General features: G+C 36.9%; 1 protein-coding gene and 1 pseudogene across 1 annotated transcript; both read right to left on the bottom strand.

The window, feature by feature from the left end:
* Positions 1–11,124, bottom strand: LOC115985570 (annotated as a pseudogene).
* A 1,725-nt stretch (positions 11,125–12,849) lies between these two features.
* On the bottom strand, positions 12,850–14,565 carry LOC115987197 (probable LRR receptor-like serine/threonine-protein kinase At1g34110). The gene has a single exon (XM_031110701.1). It carries the CDS (start codon positions 14,427–14,429, stop codon positions 13,203–13,205), a length of 1,227 nt encoding a protein of 408 aa, XP_030966561.1. The 5' UTR covers positions 14,430–14,565; the 3' UTR covers positions 12,850–13,202.
* Positions 14,566–15,304: the final 739 nt, after the last annotated feature.

Here is a 15,304-nt window from a genome sequence, read left to right as displayed (position 1 = left end):
ATGAGTATATGATTGTGTAGAACAAGATGCATGACAATGCACATATCAGAACACAAAAACAATTTAGTGATTAGGTCGACAAGCTTTCAAAGAACAAGAAGGATGATGAAGGTAGAGTATTACAGAGCAAACCGAATGATTGCACATTATGGATGGACTGAATGGTTTTTACACTATATTACCTATAATTTGTTCTATCCTACACTTGGATTATAGCAGAGTGAGCAATATAGTAACACATTGAATTGGATAGCAGAACGGATAGCAGAACGGGTATCACGTCTGAAGTCATTCTGTGGAAAAGAAATAGGCTACCAGAATCATAATACATTAAATCCATAGCTTCGTAGCACAACTAGAAAAACTATGTAAAGAGGAAGAGATATGATAATGAGAGGAACCTTGTAGCCTCTGCGAAGAAATTCTAGTGAGCTTCCTTCTTCCTCTTGTAGTCCCAGCACTCTCAACAGTTCTTCTTTGGTCTAGAGCACACCAAATAATTAGTCCAAAAGCATATTCAACGTTTATAACAACCAAAAGAAGAACTGGGGCGTAAAATTTAAAACAAATATATACTTCACCCAGCGTGAAACCTGTATCACTCTAAGCTATGCAGGCATAAGAACCATCCGCTTGTTTAAGCATTACCTGCCAAGGCCCTGCACCAATTCTAAAAAGTATAAGGGGCTCAGCACCATATGCTGATCAGGGACAAGTGGATTGTAAAAAAACAAAGGACTTTTTCAGAAAAAATGAGCAGGTGCAGCTTAACAATCACCAGTAAGCTGATGGTGGGGACTTAACATGGCTGGATGATTGGTGTTACAGAATTAGACTGCATCCTTGACTCTATGATTGAATTGAGTCTTAGAGTGCAGATTCTGTGTTGATTAAGCTGACAAAAGAACAATCTATTTGTTTTTAATTTTCCAAAGTAACTTTCTTTTAACCCCATTTAGGTGCCTCCTATCAAGAAAAAGATAAGAGAGTCACTTGAGATGGTTTAGTCATGTACAAAGGAGAACAATTAATGCACCAATGAGGAAGACTGATTTAATTCATGTCAAGTGAACAAAAAGAGATAAGAGGTAAACTTAAAATAACACCATTAGAAGTAGTAATAAAGGACATATTAATATGGAGGTGACGGAGTATGATTTTGGAGGAGATAGAATGGTGGAGAAGAATATATGTGGTCAACCCCAATTGGTTTGTTGAGGATCCATAGTCAACCCCTATAGCTTTGGGACTAAGGCTTTATTATTGTTTGGTTGAGTGATCCAATGGTGTAGGGAGCCATGTAGCACAACTTACCCAACCAAGCAATGGGCATTTAGAACCGTGGGATAATCTCGATGGATCTTGTGATCATCAATTTTTAGGATATTTATTATTTTGGTTTTGATATTTTTAGGTTAATTGATTAAATTTACAAAGATTCCAAGACTAAGAGATTTAAGCAAATCAGAATAGATCTTCTTAAGTCATCCACTAATTTATAATCATAACTCAGCTTAATTAAGCCATAATCTCAACTAACAGAGGTCAGCTACATGTATCCTTTTAAACCACTATTAGGGAATCCCTCGCCCTAACTCTTATACCAATAGGATCTATTAGGATTTATATTCATAAGATACGAAAAAAAAAATTTACACTAACTGACAACCGACTATAACCTCCCTCCTCTATCTTGTCTTGGGACTAGCCATGCTAAAGAATATGATAATAAAGTACTTCCTAGTGGATTCTATGAAGTTCTTCTTCTTAGCTTCAACCTTTTTTCTCACCACCATTCACACATAACTATGTGACTTAATGCTACACCAACATGATGGTGCAGTCTTCTTAGCAATCAAATAAAAAACTAATATATCAGACATATGTACTACCCCTGCTTAGCACAAAGTGAAAATGTAGTTCTCAAGAAATGCAAGAGTGGATCAGCATCACAAGAATATTATTTTTCTCCCAAACTACTGAAAATGCCAAAGGAACTCTGAGTTCACAAAAATTTCTTTTATAGACATCTTTTCCGCAGCTTTCTTTTCATTTTGTTTTCATCAAGAACTCACTCAACATTAGATGATGTTAGACATAAGCTCCAATTGACACAAAAATAGACATGGAACCTAGAAGGCAGATGTAAAGTACTGAAACAGTACTTAATATTAATGGCATAGTTTTAATTCTCGCAGGGAAAAATTTAAATACCAGGGTATTGGCGAAACAGCGCTCCATTGTAATTCACAATGTAAGGTGCTACTGCTACTGTCTTCAAATTAAAAATCAAATGTTTACATAAAACTTGGATTAAAAAACAATTAATGAATATAGAAGGTTGACAAAAGAAGAGGTACTTTTGAGTACTCTCTGATTCGAATATAGAACACTGGAATGAATTGAAAGAGAATCGGTAATGCAAATCTTTCGTTGGAAATACCAGAAGGCCCAAGTCAGCACTGCCAAGTTAACAGCTTTCATTTAACAATGAAACTTGAATTCAGTAATAACAGAATTAAGTGACCATTAAAGCTCAAGAAGGCACAAATCATACCGCAATGTGTTAAGTTCCAGATTAAATAGAAGCGTAGGAGTTGATTGAGCAAATTTTTCCTGCACATCAAAATAGAGGGGAAAGGAACAGAAACCGCAGCTCCAAATGCTTTTGCAAAATTATCAGAATATGGAGCAAAAGTGTGAGAAGCAAGGATTAAATCATGCCTTGACAGAAGCTAGAACAAGTGAAGCTGCAGAATTACAGAACAGAGTAAATGGCTAGTAGCTTAAGGACTAAAACTACTTGTAGCATTGTATTTGATAGTGTTAGTTTCCTCACGTGAGCTGCTTAGTTATTTTTCTGTTCACACGTGCATAGTTTTGTTAGTCAAGTGTTAGTTACTTAGTTTTCCCTTACTCTGTATTGTATATAAGTTTGTAAAACCTGATTCTTTCAATAATATCAAGAAGTATTTTCCCAAATTATCTGATATGGTATCAGAGCCCAAATTCTAGGGTTCTTAGGGTTTATACTTCCTCAATTTTCTCTGAGAAAATTCCTTTATTTCTCTAAGAAAATTCTTCATTGTTAACAATGGCTTCCGCTGCAACTCAAGCTGCTGCTACATCAGAGAATGTTGCGTCTTTGTCTTCACAAGATTCACCAATGGATGATCCCTTGTTCTTGCATCATGCAGAGAGTCCAAGTACAGTTCTTGTGACTCAGCCCTTGATTGGTGGAGAGAACTACTCAGCATGGGCTCGAGCAGTGAGAAAAGCATTACTCACCAAGAACAAATTGGGATTCATTGATGGTTCTCTCACTTTATCATCTCCAATGGTGTCTACTCCTTCGGCTGTTCAGGCTTGGATCAGATGTGATAATATGGTTGGAACTTGGTTAACCAACTCAGTATCACCAAAGCTTCAAGCAAGTATCATTTATGAAGACACGGCTTTGGAGATTTGGACTGATTTGCGGAATCGATTTGCGCAGAGCGATGGACCAAGAATTTACAATCTTCAGAAGGAAATTGCTGATTTACACCAAGGTGAAGTTTCTATAACTGACTTCTTTACTCAATTGAAAGTACTTTGGGACCAATTGCAAAGCTATAGTCCATTTCCTTCATGTACATGTGGAAAATGTGTGTGCAATGTGAATAAGAGGCTTAGTGATCTGCAAGTTAGAGAATCAGTATTGAAGTTTTTAATGGGTTTGAATGATTCTTTTTCACAAGTAAGATCTCAAGTATTGCTCATGGATCCTCTGCCTTCTGTTAGCAAAGTCTATGCTTTGTTGATACAAGAAGAGATGCAAAGATCAGTTACTAATCAATTTGGTGTGAAGGTTGATTCAACTGCTTTGGTTGCAAAGATGCAAAACCTTAATGCTGGTATTACTTCTGGTGGTAATGGTGTCAAGGGCAAGGATAAGCCTGTTTGTACTCATTGTGGCAAGACTGGCCATATAGCAGATAAGTGCTATAGATTACATGGCTTTCCTCCTGGTTTTAAGTTCAAGAGTAAGCCTCCAATGGCGCATCAAGTCTCAGCCATTCAGTCACAAGAATTGATGTCTTGTCCAAATCCCAACAATTCTGTCTTTACTCCAGAACAGTATCAGCAGCTTCTTGCATTGATTAATCCTTGTTCTCCTCTTGTGTCTGCTGTCCAAGGCAGGGATATTCATGGGAAGGATGCTTCTTTAACATGTGTTCCTTCTTCTTCTTCTGCAATGGCAGGTATAGATGTTTCTCATTCTGTTTTTTCTGCAAAGGTAGTTAACAGAAGGGCTTACACTTCTGATATTTGGGTTATTGATACTGGAGCTACTGACCACATTGTTTGCTCAGTGAATCTTTTGTCTTCTATTACTGCTATTGCTCAGTCTATAGTTGAATTACCCAACGGTGAAACTGCTTCTGTCACACATATTGGAACTGTTAATCTTTCTTCTTCACTCACACTTCATAATGTTTTATGTGTGCCTTCTTTCACTTTTAACCTTCTCTCTGTTAGCACCATCACTAAATCTCACCCTTGCTGCCTTATTTTCCTATCTACCTTCTGTTTTATCCAGGACCTTACCTGTTGGAGAACGATTGGAGTGGGGCAAGCAAATGATGGTTTGTACCTATTACAATCTAGCAGCACTTATCAGCATTCTTCAAGCTCTCTTCATGATTTCTTGGCAAGTCATAATCTGAGTACAATTTCCAATTCTTTCTCCGCTGCAACTTCAGCCAATACACTTTCTTTCCTTTGGCATAGCAGATTAGGGCATCCATCAGATTCTAGGTTACAAGCTTTAAGTCATGTTTTTCCTTTTCTGAAAACTTCTTGTAATAATGCTTGTAACATTTGTCCTTTGGCTAAACAAAAACGTTTGCCATTTCCTTTTAATAACAATCTTAGTACTTTTGCCTTTGATTTGTTGCATATGGATGTTTGGGGTCCATATTCCACTCCTACCTTAGATGGTTACAAGTACTTCTTGACTATTGTTGATGATGCAACTAGAGCTACATGGGTTTACTTAATGAAATCAAAATCTGATGCAAGGTCTCTTATTGTGTCTTTTCATACCATGGTTCTTACTCAATTCAATGTGAAAGTTAAACAAATAAGAACTGACAATGCTTTGGAATTTAATATGCCAGATTTCTTTGCTTCTAATGGTATTATTCATCAACATAGTTGTGTTTATACTCCACAACAAAATTCTGTTGTGGAGAGAAAACATCAACATCTTCTTTCTATTGCTAGGGCCTTACAATTTCAGTCAAATTTGCCCATTCCTTTTTGGGGTGACTGTGTGCTCACTGCTGCCTACCTGATCAACAGACTTCCTTCTCCCTTGCTCAACAATAAAACTCCTTTTGAACTTCTTTTCCATAAACCTCCATCTTATGATCATTTGAGGGTTTTTGGGTGTGAATGTTTTGCTTCAACCATTGCTAATACTCGGTCTAAGTTTGATCCTAGGTCTAGGAGGTGTGTGTTCATTGGCTACCCTTTCAATGTCAAGGGTTTCAAGGTTTTTGATTTACAAACTCATACTGTTTTCCTTAGTAGAGATGTTGTCTTTCATGAATCCATTTTCCCTTTCCTTACATCTGTTTTGTCATTCTAACACTGATCTGCCTGTTCCTTTACCTTGTACTTCTCATCTTCCTTTTGATGATTTGTCTTCACCTTCCTCATCTCATTTGATTTCTCCATCTGCTTCTTCTATGGATGATACTATTTTTCAATTGCATCATGAGCTTGATGATGAGTTTTTGCATGATGTTCCTATTGAACCTCCTGAACCTCTTATTGATCCAATTCCTTTAAGAAAGTCTTCTAGAGTTCCTAAAAGACCTTCTTATCTCCAAGCTTACCATTGTAACATGGTCACTTCCACTCCCACTGCTAATGTTCTTCACACAGGTACTTCTCATCCTTTAACATCTCACCTTTCCTATAAGTCTCTTTCTCCTTCCTTCAAAGCTTTTTGCTGTTCTATCTCTTCAATTGTTGAACCCTCACATTATTATCAAGCGGTTTCTGATCCAAAGTGGCAGAATGCTATGGCTGCTGAAATAGCTGCTTTAGAGGCTAATAACACTTGGACTTTGACTTCCTTGCCTCCCAACAAGAAGCCTATAGGCTGCAAATGGGTTTATAAAGTCAAGTACAAGTCTGATGGGTCAGTTGAGAGGTATAAGGCAAGGCTGGTTGCCAAGGGGTTCACTCAAAAAGAGGGGATTGATTACACTGAGACTTTCTCCCCTGTTGCAAAAATGGTCTCTGTTAAGTGTCTTCTTACTGTGGCAGCTGTTAAGGGCTGGTATCTTGGGCAATTGGATGTTAATAATGCATTCTTGCATGGGGATTTGTCTGAGGAGGTCTATATGGCTCTTCCACCAGGGTTCCATAGCCAGGGGGAGCAAGTGTGTAAGCTAAACAAGTCATTATATGGTCTCAAGCAAGCCTCAAGACAATGGTTTGCTAAGTTCTCAAGTACTTTGATTCAAGACTTGGGTTTTGTGCAGTCTAAGGCTGATTATTCTCTCTTCACTAGGCAAACAGGTCAGTCCTTCTTGATTCTTTTGGTTTATGTGGATGATGTTTTATTGGCTAGTAACAATAAGGCAGAAGTAGATGAGTTTAAGGTGTTGTTGAATCAGAAATTTAAACTTAAAGATTTGGGGGATTTGAGATTTTTCCTTGGACTTGAGGTTGCTAGGTCAGATCAAGGAATAGTCTTGTGTCAAAGAAAATATACTCTTGAAGTGTTGAGTGATGCAGGGTTTCTAGGATGCAAGCCAGCCAAGATACCAATGGAACAAAATGTCAAGTTAAGTAAGTATGAGGGTGAAGAACTCAAGGATCCAGGAATGTATAGAAGAATGATTGGTAGGTTATTGTACTTGACTATTACTAGGCCAGACATCACCTATGCAGTCCATAGGTTAAGTCAATATATGGCCAAGCCAAGAAAACCTCATCTAGATGCTGTGTATAGAGTTTTGCAATACTTGAAGAATGAACCAGGAAAGGGGTTATTGTTCTCATCAAAATCAGAGCTTCATGTCAAAGCTTTTGCTGATTCAGATTGGGCTTCATGTCCTGATACAAGGAGGTCTGTGAATGGTTTTAGTGTGTTCATTGGAGATTCTCTAGTGTCATGGAAGTCCAAGAAACAATGCACAGTTTCCAGATCCTCTGCAAAAGCAGAATATCGAGCTATGGTTGTAGCTACTTGTGAAATTGTTTGGATATTGTATTTCCTTAGAGATATTGGGATTGAACATAAAAGGGAGGCCTTATTGTTCTGTGACAGTCAGGCTGCATTGCATATTGGCTCGAATCCAGTTTTTCATGAAAGGACGAAACATATTGAGATAGATTGTCATGTAGTAAGGGACAAGATGCTTGAGAAAGTTATCAAGTTAATTCATGTGAGAACACACTGTCAGCTAGCTGATTTGCTCACTAAAGCATTAGGATTTAATCAATTCTCTAATTTGATTTGTAAGATGGGAATGGTTAATATACATTCTGCAGTTTCCCTTGAGGGGGAGTATCAGAATATGGAGCAAAAGTGTGAGAAGCAAGGATTAAATCATGCCTTGACAGAAGCTAGAACAAGTGAAGCTGCAGAATTACAGAACAGAGTAAACGGCTAGTAGCTTAAGGACTAAAACTACTTGTAGCATTGTATTTGATAGTGTTAGTTTCCTCACGTGAGCTGCTTAGTTATTTTTCTGTTCACACGTGCATAGTTTTGTTAGTCAAGTGTTAGTTACTTAGTTTTCCCTTACTCTGTATTGTATATAAGTTTGTAAAACCTGATTCTTTCAATAATATCAAGAAGTATTTTCCCAAATTATCTGATAATGAATAATGTCTAAATGGTTATGATCACCATGTAAATTTCTAAAGCATTACTCCTAAACTTTGGTGACAATATGATGCTGTCAGACTACATTCAAAGTGCAGATAGTAATTCAGTGTACTAAATCTATATGTTATAGTGAAAAATACCCAATCATTGTGTCACTCCCACCAGATTAGCACTGTGAAAGTCAGCATGCAATCCATTACCCTATGTTTGGAATGGAAGATGGGGAAAGAGAAGAGAAGAAGGGAAGGTGACTGGAGTATACTAAACTTTAGTTTATTCTTGTAAATTCTGATTAAAAATAATCTTGAAATAGGTCGGCAGAATTAAGTTACAGAAGTAAACCTGTTCAAACATATGTTTACACCTCAATTGACATGAAAACATGTATCTGTGTAATTATGTTTTTTTCGAAGTTCTTCACATTTTACAGTGTCATTGTCAATGTCCAATAATGTATAGCGTTTAACTGATTAAAGACATATACAGAAGTTACTAGTTACTAATCTTTTTTTTTTTTTGTTTGTTAAATTACTGATTACTAATCTAACTCTTTAAAAGAATATGACAAATGACACTAGATATAAAGTTTATAAAAAAAAAATATTTAGAACCTGTCATGTACACAAAATCAACAGAGTATGAATCAAGTTGTGATAGTATAGTTAATACAAGGATCAAGTAAAAACCAAAATGAATAGAGATGTTATGGACAGGTGGATAGAGGTACGCTTATGATTTTTTTTTTTTTTTTTTTTTGTCCTTTTCCCTTGATGCTAGGATCCAGTTATGTGTATCAATAAAGTGATATTGAAATCAAGTTTGCATGCCAAAGATTCAAAAGTCGGTGAGAGAATTTCCATGAGTAAAGATGCCATACCACATACTTCTCAATGGTTGCAAGTTCTCGTGTGCTACAATTAATAAATATATACAGTGATGGAGGCTCATTGAACTGCCAACGACCTGCATTTGTAAGAGATGCCAGAGAGTGCAAAGTTAACCTATTCATACACGTGATGTACAAACAATGCAATTAACATGGCCTCATAAAAATATTACATATGATGCATAGGACCTTAAAACAACAAATTGCATCTTATTAAATAAACAAGACTAATGCTAAAGGTATAACAGCAAAGAGTTTTGAAGATTATAGCTAATCGTATCTTTTCAATTCAGAACTAAAATTTCCTTTTTCTTGAATACCCCGTTGCTTTGCAGATATTGATTAATATATATTCCAAAAGAGACAAACACATGTAAGCATATAGTTCCAAGTTTTCTTTTATGGTATAGCATTAATGGTAGGAAAGGGTTCAGAAGCAGTCCATTAGTAAAAACCTTTCAAAATAATTGGGCCCATGTGAATTCTTTACATCATTTGATTGTACAGAACCAACCTTCATTGTCATCTTCAAAATCAAAATCAAGTGTGTTCCTTATAGATCTGAAGAATGTGCTGACAGGACCACTAGGGATGTCATCTAGGGAACCTATGGTTATACCATCAATCTGAAGCAAGAAAGAATAAATATATTAAAATTAAATAAATTTTCAGGGAATTTAAAATATAGGTAAAACTTATAATAAATTGTACAGTCTAACCAAATTAAGAAAAATAAGCACTTCCTAAATGAATATTTAACTTATAACTAAATTGGTAATATGTATTAAAATTTTACTTTTCTTGGTTATATGTTTGTTACTTTCTTATGTTAAAAATTTAAATATATGTATCACTATTTGTGAATCAAATTTCTTCTTTTATTATAATTTTTTGGTACACTTTCTTGATCACCAAACCCATATCCCGACCCCAGGCTAAGGCAAAACTAGCGAGCACCTTCGTGGTGGACTCAACACTAATTTTTAACTATAAAAAAAAAGTCCTAAAGAACAATTGATCCTGCCAAAATACAGCAGCACAGCAAAAGAACTGGTAACTTTATTATAAGTTATTTCTTTACCGAGTCAAGAGCTGCTTTGAAAAGCTGCAAAAAAACATTTTTCTGGCTTATCAGGAAACACCTAAAATCAGAAACAAAATGTTAACATTTTTTTAACCAATTCATAGATATACATGCAATATGAAATGAAGTCCCTTTCTTACAATGCAAGCTCTAGTTTCCTTTCGTTCTTGAAGCTTCCTCACGACAGCCAAGGCTAGTTGAATGTTGGCATCAATGATCTCATCTGAAGATCCCTTTTACATATTTAGGTATTTGAGAAAATCATGTATTACGTATTCAGATTAATTTGTTTATTCACAAGACATATTGTGTCTAATAATGAGATTTTTGTTAGGGTCTAAGATTTTAGGATCTAAATGTATTAGAACTTCAATATGTAATGTTGGCAAATCATGATCAAAACATTTAGTTTAGATTTAGGCTGCTCAAAGTGTGGTTATGTGTAAAGTTGAAATCAAGTAATTGCAAGAAATTACTATTCAATTTTTGCAAGGCTTGACGATCGAAAATTAGACTCGATCGATCGAAACTCTTTCAGATTGTTTTTTCTGCAAAATTTTCCAACTCAGCCCAAGCCCATATGACGTGTAGGGTTTTATGTATTGCTTCAAGTATAAAAGGAAAAATCTTAGCCACGTTTTAGATGTTGTTGATATGTTGTGTGTATGAATCTCTTGTGAGATCTAAAGGTGTTTACCTTCATACACACTTAGGGTTATCAAGATCAAGATTGTTGTCAAGAGCTTGGTGATCTCTTCGGTTTGTTATTTCAAGAGCTTAAAGAAAACACAAGTAGAAGTACTTGTGGTTGTTGTGGATCAAGGAAAGAAGTAGTCCGTAGACTCGAAACTATCACGTGGTCATGATAATAAGTTTTCTACTCGTGATAGTAAGTTTTCTACTCGATGTAGCAATAGGATGTTAGTGGTCTAAGTCTTATTATAAAATTTTAATTCTTTCATAGTGGATCTATTTTACCTTAAGGATAGCTAGGTTAAATCCTCTTTAGATTTTTTACCAATTTGGTTTTTCTGAATTATCATATCATTGTCTTATTTACTTTTCCACACTATTCACATGATATGATTTGAATGTGTTTAACCTAGATCTTATTAATGAACTTGTTAATAAACTTGGCTTAATATTAGGTTAAACAACTTGTTTTAAGGGGTCTAAAAACGTTCAAGTGGTATCAGAGTGGGTTAGCTCTAGTATTTAGATTCTTTGATCTAAGAGTTGATCCATGACCCCTGTTGTCATGGATTCTCGAAAGTTCTTATTGCTAAAAGTCCAACTTGTCTACTTTTGGTTTGTGTCTCTTGTTGCATTTGTTAAGTCTTTCCTTGAGTATCTTGGTATAATTACATGTGATGATAATTATGTGTGCTATACTGCTTTAACTGCCTTAAAGGCACGTGATTCTTGTCTTTGGTATTTGGATAGTAGTTGTTCCAAGCATATGACAGAAAATAAAGCTTTATTCAAGACACTCTTTGAAGGAAATATTAGGATAGTCACGTTTGGAGATGGAAGCAAATCTATGATCAGAGGCATTGGAACTGTGGATATTCCAGGGTTGCTAGTTTTTGAAGATGTCTGGTATGTTGATGGGCCGAAGGCTAACATACTCAGCATCAGTCAGATTTGTGATAATGGACTGAATGTCCTCTTCACCAAGTATAAATGTGAAATACTTGATGGAGGAGGTGACTGCATGTGTGTTGGTGTTAGGACAGCTGACAACTGTTATGGTATAACACCAAGTATAAGCAACAAGTGTTTATTGCAAAGATCAATCAAGTAGACTTATGGCATCAATGGTTGGGACATGGAAGTCACAAGCAATTAGAGAAGATTTCTAAGTGTGATGTAGTTATTGGTTTGCCCAAGTTTGAAAAGATAGAAAGGTACATATGTGGTTCATGTCAGATGGGTAAACAAGTGAAGTCCAAACATCCGTCTGTAACTGAAGTTCAAACTTGAAGACCTCTAGAGTTGTTGCACATTGATCTCATGGGTCCTGCCAGAGTTCAGAGTTTAGGTAGAAAGATGTATATTCTAGTTGTTGTGGATGATTTCACTAGATATACTTGAGTTGTGCTTTAGAGAGATAAAGCTAAGACTCCTGAAAAGATGATACACTTATGCAAGAAATTGCAAGTTAAGAAAGGTACTATGATAGCCAAAATTAGAAGTGATCATGGAAAAGAATTTGAAAACACAAAACTAGCTACCTTTTGCAATGATCAATGCACACATTAAGAGTTCTCTTCAACCAGGACACCATAACAGAATGGAATAGTGGAACGGAAGAATAGGGTCATTCAAGAGATGGCTCGTGTCATGCTACACAACAAAAAGATGCCCAAGTCCTTTTGGGGAGAAGCAGTTAACATTGCTTGCCATACACTCAACCGGGTGTATTTCGGACTAATTGTCCACAACTCACAATCTTCTAGGTAGAAGTGCAATAAAATCTCCCTCATCCCGCGCCACCCTCCCATGCAAGCCGAAGGTACATATGGCAGCAATGCAGTTCTTAATTGGTCCCCTTCTTTGAATTGGTTCACTTAGCCTATGCACCGGCATGGGTTTTAGTCAGTTGGTGTTCAAAAAGTAGAAAGTTGATAGCAGGAACCCATACATTTTTATTTTATAGTGTATAATGTACAACACTACAACTACAACCTCATCATCGCTTATGACATAAGTCCAAAACCCTACTGGAGAGGACCATATGTAATAGTCACCATATAATTATAAACCTTGCCTTTATTTATTTTTTATGAACCGTACCCTTGCTTTTAGTTTTGCATGAGGTCCACTTTTATATGGAAGCAGTGAGAATAGAAATTGGAATGTCCAAAATTATTACTGTTCCTCCACACCATCAATAGTCACGGTCATTTAACGTGCAAACTGTGACAAAACACTCGTGTGTGTGGTGGACCACCCATTACTTGTTACTCGCGTGACAAAAATCAAATTATTCATTCATACATACACACATTTGGCACCATCTCTCTCATTCACACACCTCACGACATCATCATTTAATAATGCACAAAATAATACTATATCCTTCACACTCCCAAGTCCCAACCCAAAGAGTAAAAAATACTTCTTTTATTACTGAACAAATAATTAATGTATATCTATTATCTATCCCTTCCTTCCACTCTCTTACAATTCATGTGAATACATTAGTAACACTAACTAACACATATAGATGTATATATAATAATTAATTATCGGGGTAGGGCTTTCGTCAGGTTACAAGAACACTGGACGCAAAACCAGACCACATAATTAACATAAAAACAAACACAATCAGTTAATCAAACTTTGTAGCACTGCCTCGCTGGCCTTGAGATTTGTGATCCGGCACTGGCTGGACACGCTGTGACCCCAACAGGTGGTGGGACCATGCAGTTATACAGCAAGCACAACGACGTCGTATCCGGCAACTTCATTCTATCCTCCAAATTAATCCCTGTGAGATAGTTGTGTTGCAAGTACAAGGTCTTGGTGGTACCAAGGCACAAGCTCTTAGTGTACTCCTTAGGCACTGTACCAATCAGACGGTTGTTATTCAAGAACACGCTCTCCACCCCAACCAGAACCGTCGATATCTCCCCTGATAAGAAGTTATGACTCAAGTCCACGATCGAACCATCACCGTAGGATGATGATTTGGTGGGGTCCGCTTTTTGTGGGAGCCCACCAGATAAATTGTTCCGTTGTAATAGTAATGAAGAGAGTGTGGGATTGAAGAGTGAGGTCGGGATGGGCCCACTGAATTTGTTCATACTTAAGTCGAGGTACACTAACTCGGAGAGTGAATCCAAGGCGTCGAGTGGGCCCCACATCGTATTCTCCGAAACCGACAAGTAACGTAGGGATAACGGTAGTAACGGAAGTTTCCCGTTGAGTCTGTTTCTTTTCAAATCTAAATGTAACAGCTGGGTCGACACGGTGGGTAACTCGCCGGATAGAGAGTTTGAGGCTAGAATGAGGACTTTGAGTCGGGCTAACTCAGTGAGACCCGGCGGGATTGACCCAGTGAGTTGGTTGTAACTCAGGTCTAGGGTGTGGAGGTTTGTTAAGGAAGAGAGAGAGGTGGGTATGGGACCGGTTAAGCGGTTGTTAGTTAAGGAGATGACTCGGAGGTTGGTGAGTTTGCCGAGTTGGGATGGGATTGGACCGGTGACTAGGCCCGGGTAGAGGACGAGTTGGGTTAATTCGGTGAGTTGAGAGAGGGCAAAAGAGAGTGACCCAGCAAGACCCGGTGAGTCGGAGAGGCCAGTGCCGAGTGAGAGAATAGTGACTCGGAGAGAAGAGGAAATGAGAGAGCAAGTGAGGCCAGAAAATGAAGAGCAGGGATTGGGTGCGGTGAAGTCCCAGGAGGAGAAGAATGTGGAACGAGGGATGTCTGTGAGTGAAGCTTTGATGGTTTTTAGTGCATTGAGATCTGAGATACTGAGCTTTGAGTTTTGTTGTTGAAGTGATAGAGGTAGGAAGAGAAGGATGAAGAAAATGAGAGAGATGTAATGTGGTTGGTCCATGAGGAAATGAGAAGAGTGTTTTTTAGACAATGATGGGAGACTGTGGAGTTTGTCTTTTGACAGACTTAGGTAGTTTACCTAGGTATATTATAGTATTGTAGTAGTGGCATAGGAGTGTGAGATTCGATGATATTTAAGAGGAGAGAGATGTTTGGGTTGAGATGTAAATGAGAAATACTCGTGCACTTTTCAAATATAGAGAATGGTGCTCTTCCTCCTCACATTTATATTGAGGTTAACTCATTAAATTTATGGTCAATTTTACCATGAATATTAGAAGAGGAAAAACTATTCTTTATACTCTGAAAGTATCTAAATTTTTTTTGTAAATATAGTGTGCATTTGGGAAGCGGGTTTTACACTTTCCAGACACACGTTTGCGTTTCAATTACATTTTTTTTGGGAGTAGAAATGTTTGACTTTTTCGTGAATAGTGCACAGATGTGCACTGTTTACAGACCCACGAATTTCACTTTTAAATTATTTTTTTATTAAAAAAGGATTGCACGTAGTATTCACACATTTAAAAATTATTTTGCTATAGTGTTTTTCAGTTTTCAATTTTCAGCTGTATCCAAACGGATCCATAATCTACATAGTGTTATGGGTACAACAATTTCATGGCAAATTTTATTGTTAATAAAATTGCACCTTTTTATTTATTTACCATTAACAGTGTTATCTAGGTTTTGTTTTAGAAATTTTCTGGAAATATTGTGGGTATGGCTTTATTCAATATAATTATGTATTTCTGTTCCAAAGTTTTGGTTAAAAATGTACAAAGTTTTGGTGGCCACCGAGAAGGGAACATGTCAGGACTGCTGAGCAAGTCAAGAGTATCGAGAAGGACTGATGATAATAATGCAAGCTAGGCA

The sequence above is a fragment of the Quercus lobata genome, chromosome 4 (genome assembly GCF_001633185.2).
Source record: "Quercus lobata isolate SW786 chromosome 4, ValleyOak3.0 Primary Assembly, whole genome shotgun sequence".
Taxonomy (NCBI): Eukaryota; Viridiplantae; Streptophyta; class Magnoliopsida; order Fagales; family Fagaceae; genus Quercus; species Quercus lobata.
The sequence above is the reverse complement of the archived record's forward strand: the minus strand, read 5'-3'. Positions and strand labels throughout refer to the sequence as shown.

What these genes read in the sequence shown, in the direction of transcription:
- LOC115987197 (XM_031110701.1), bottom strand. Translation starts at nt 14,429, where the DNA reads ATGGACCAACCACATTACATCTCTCTCATTTTCTTCATCCTTCTCTTC.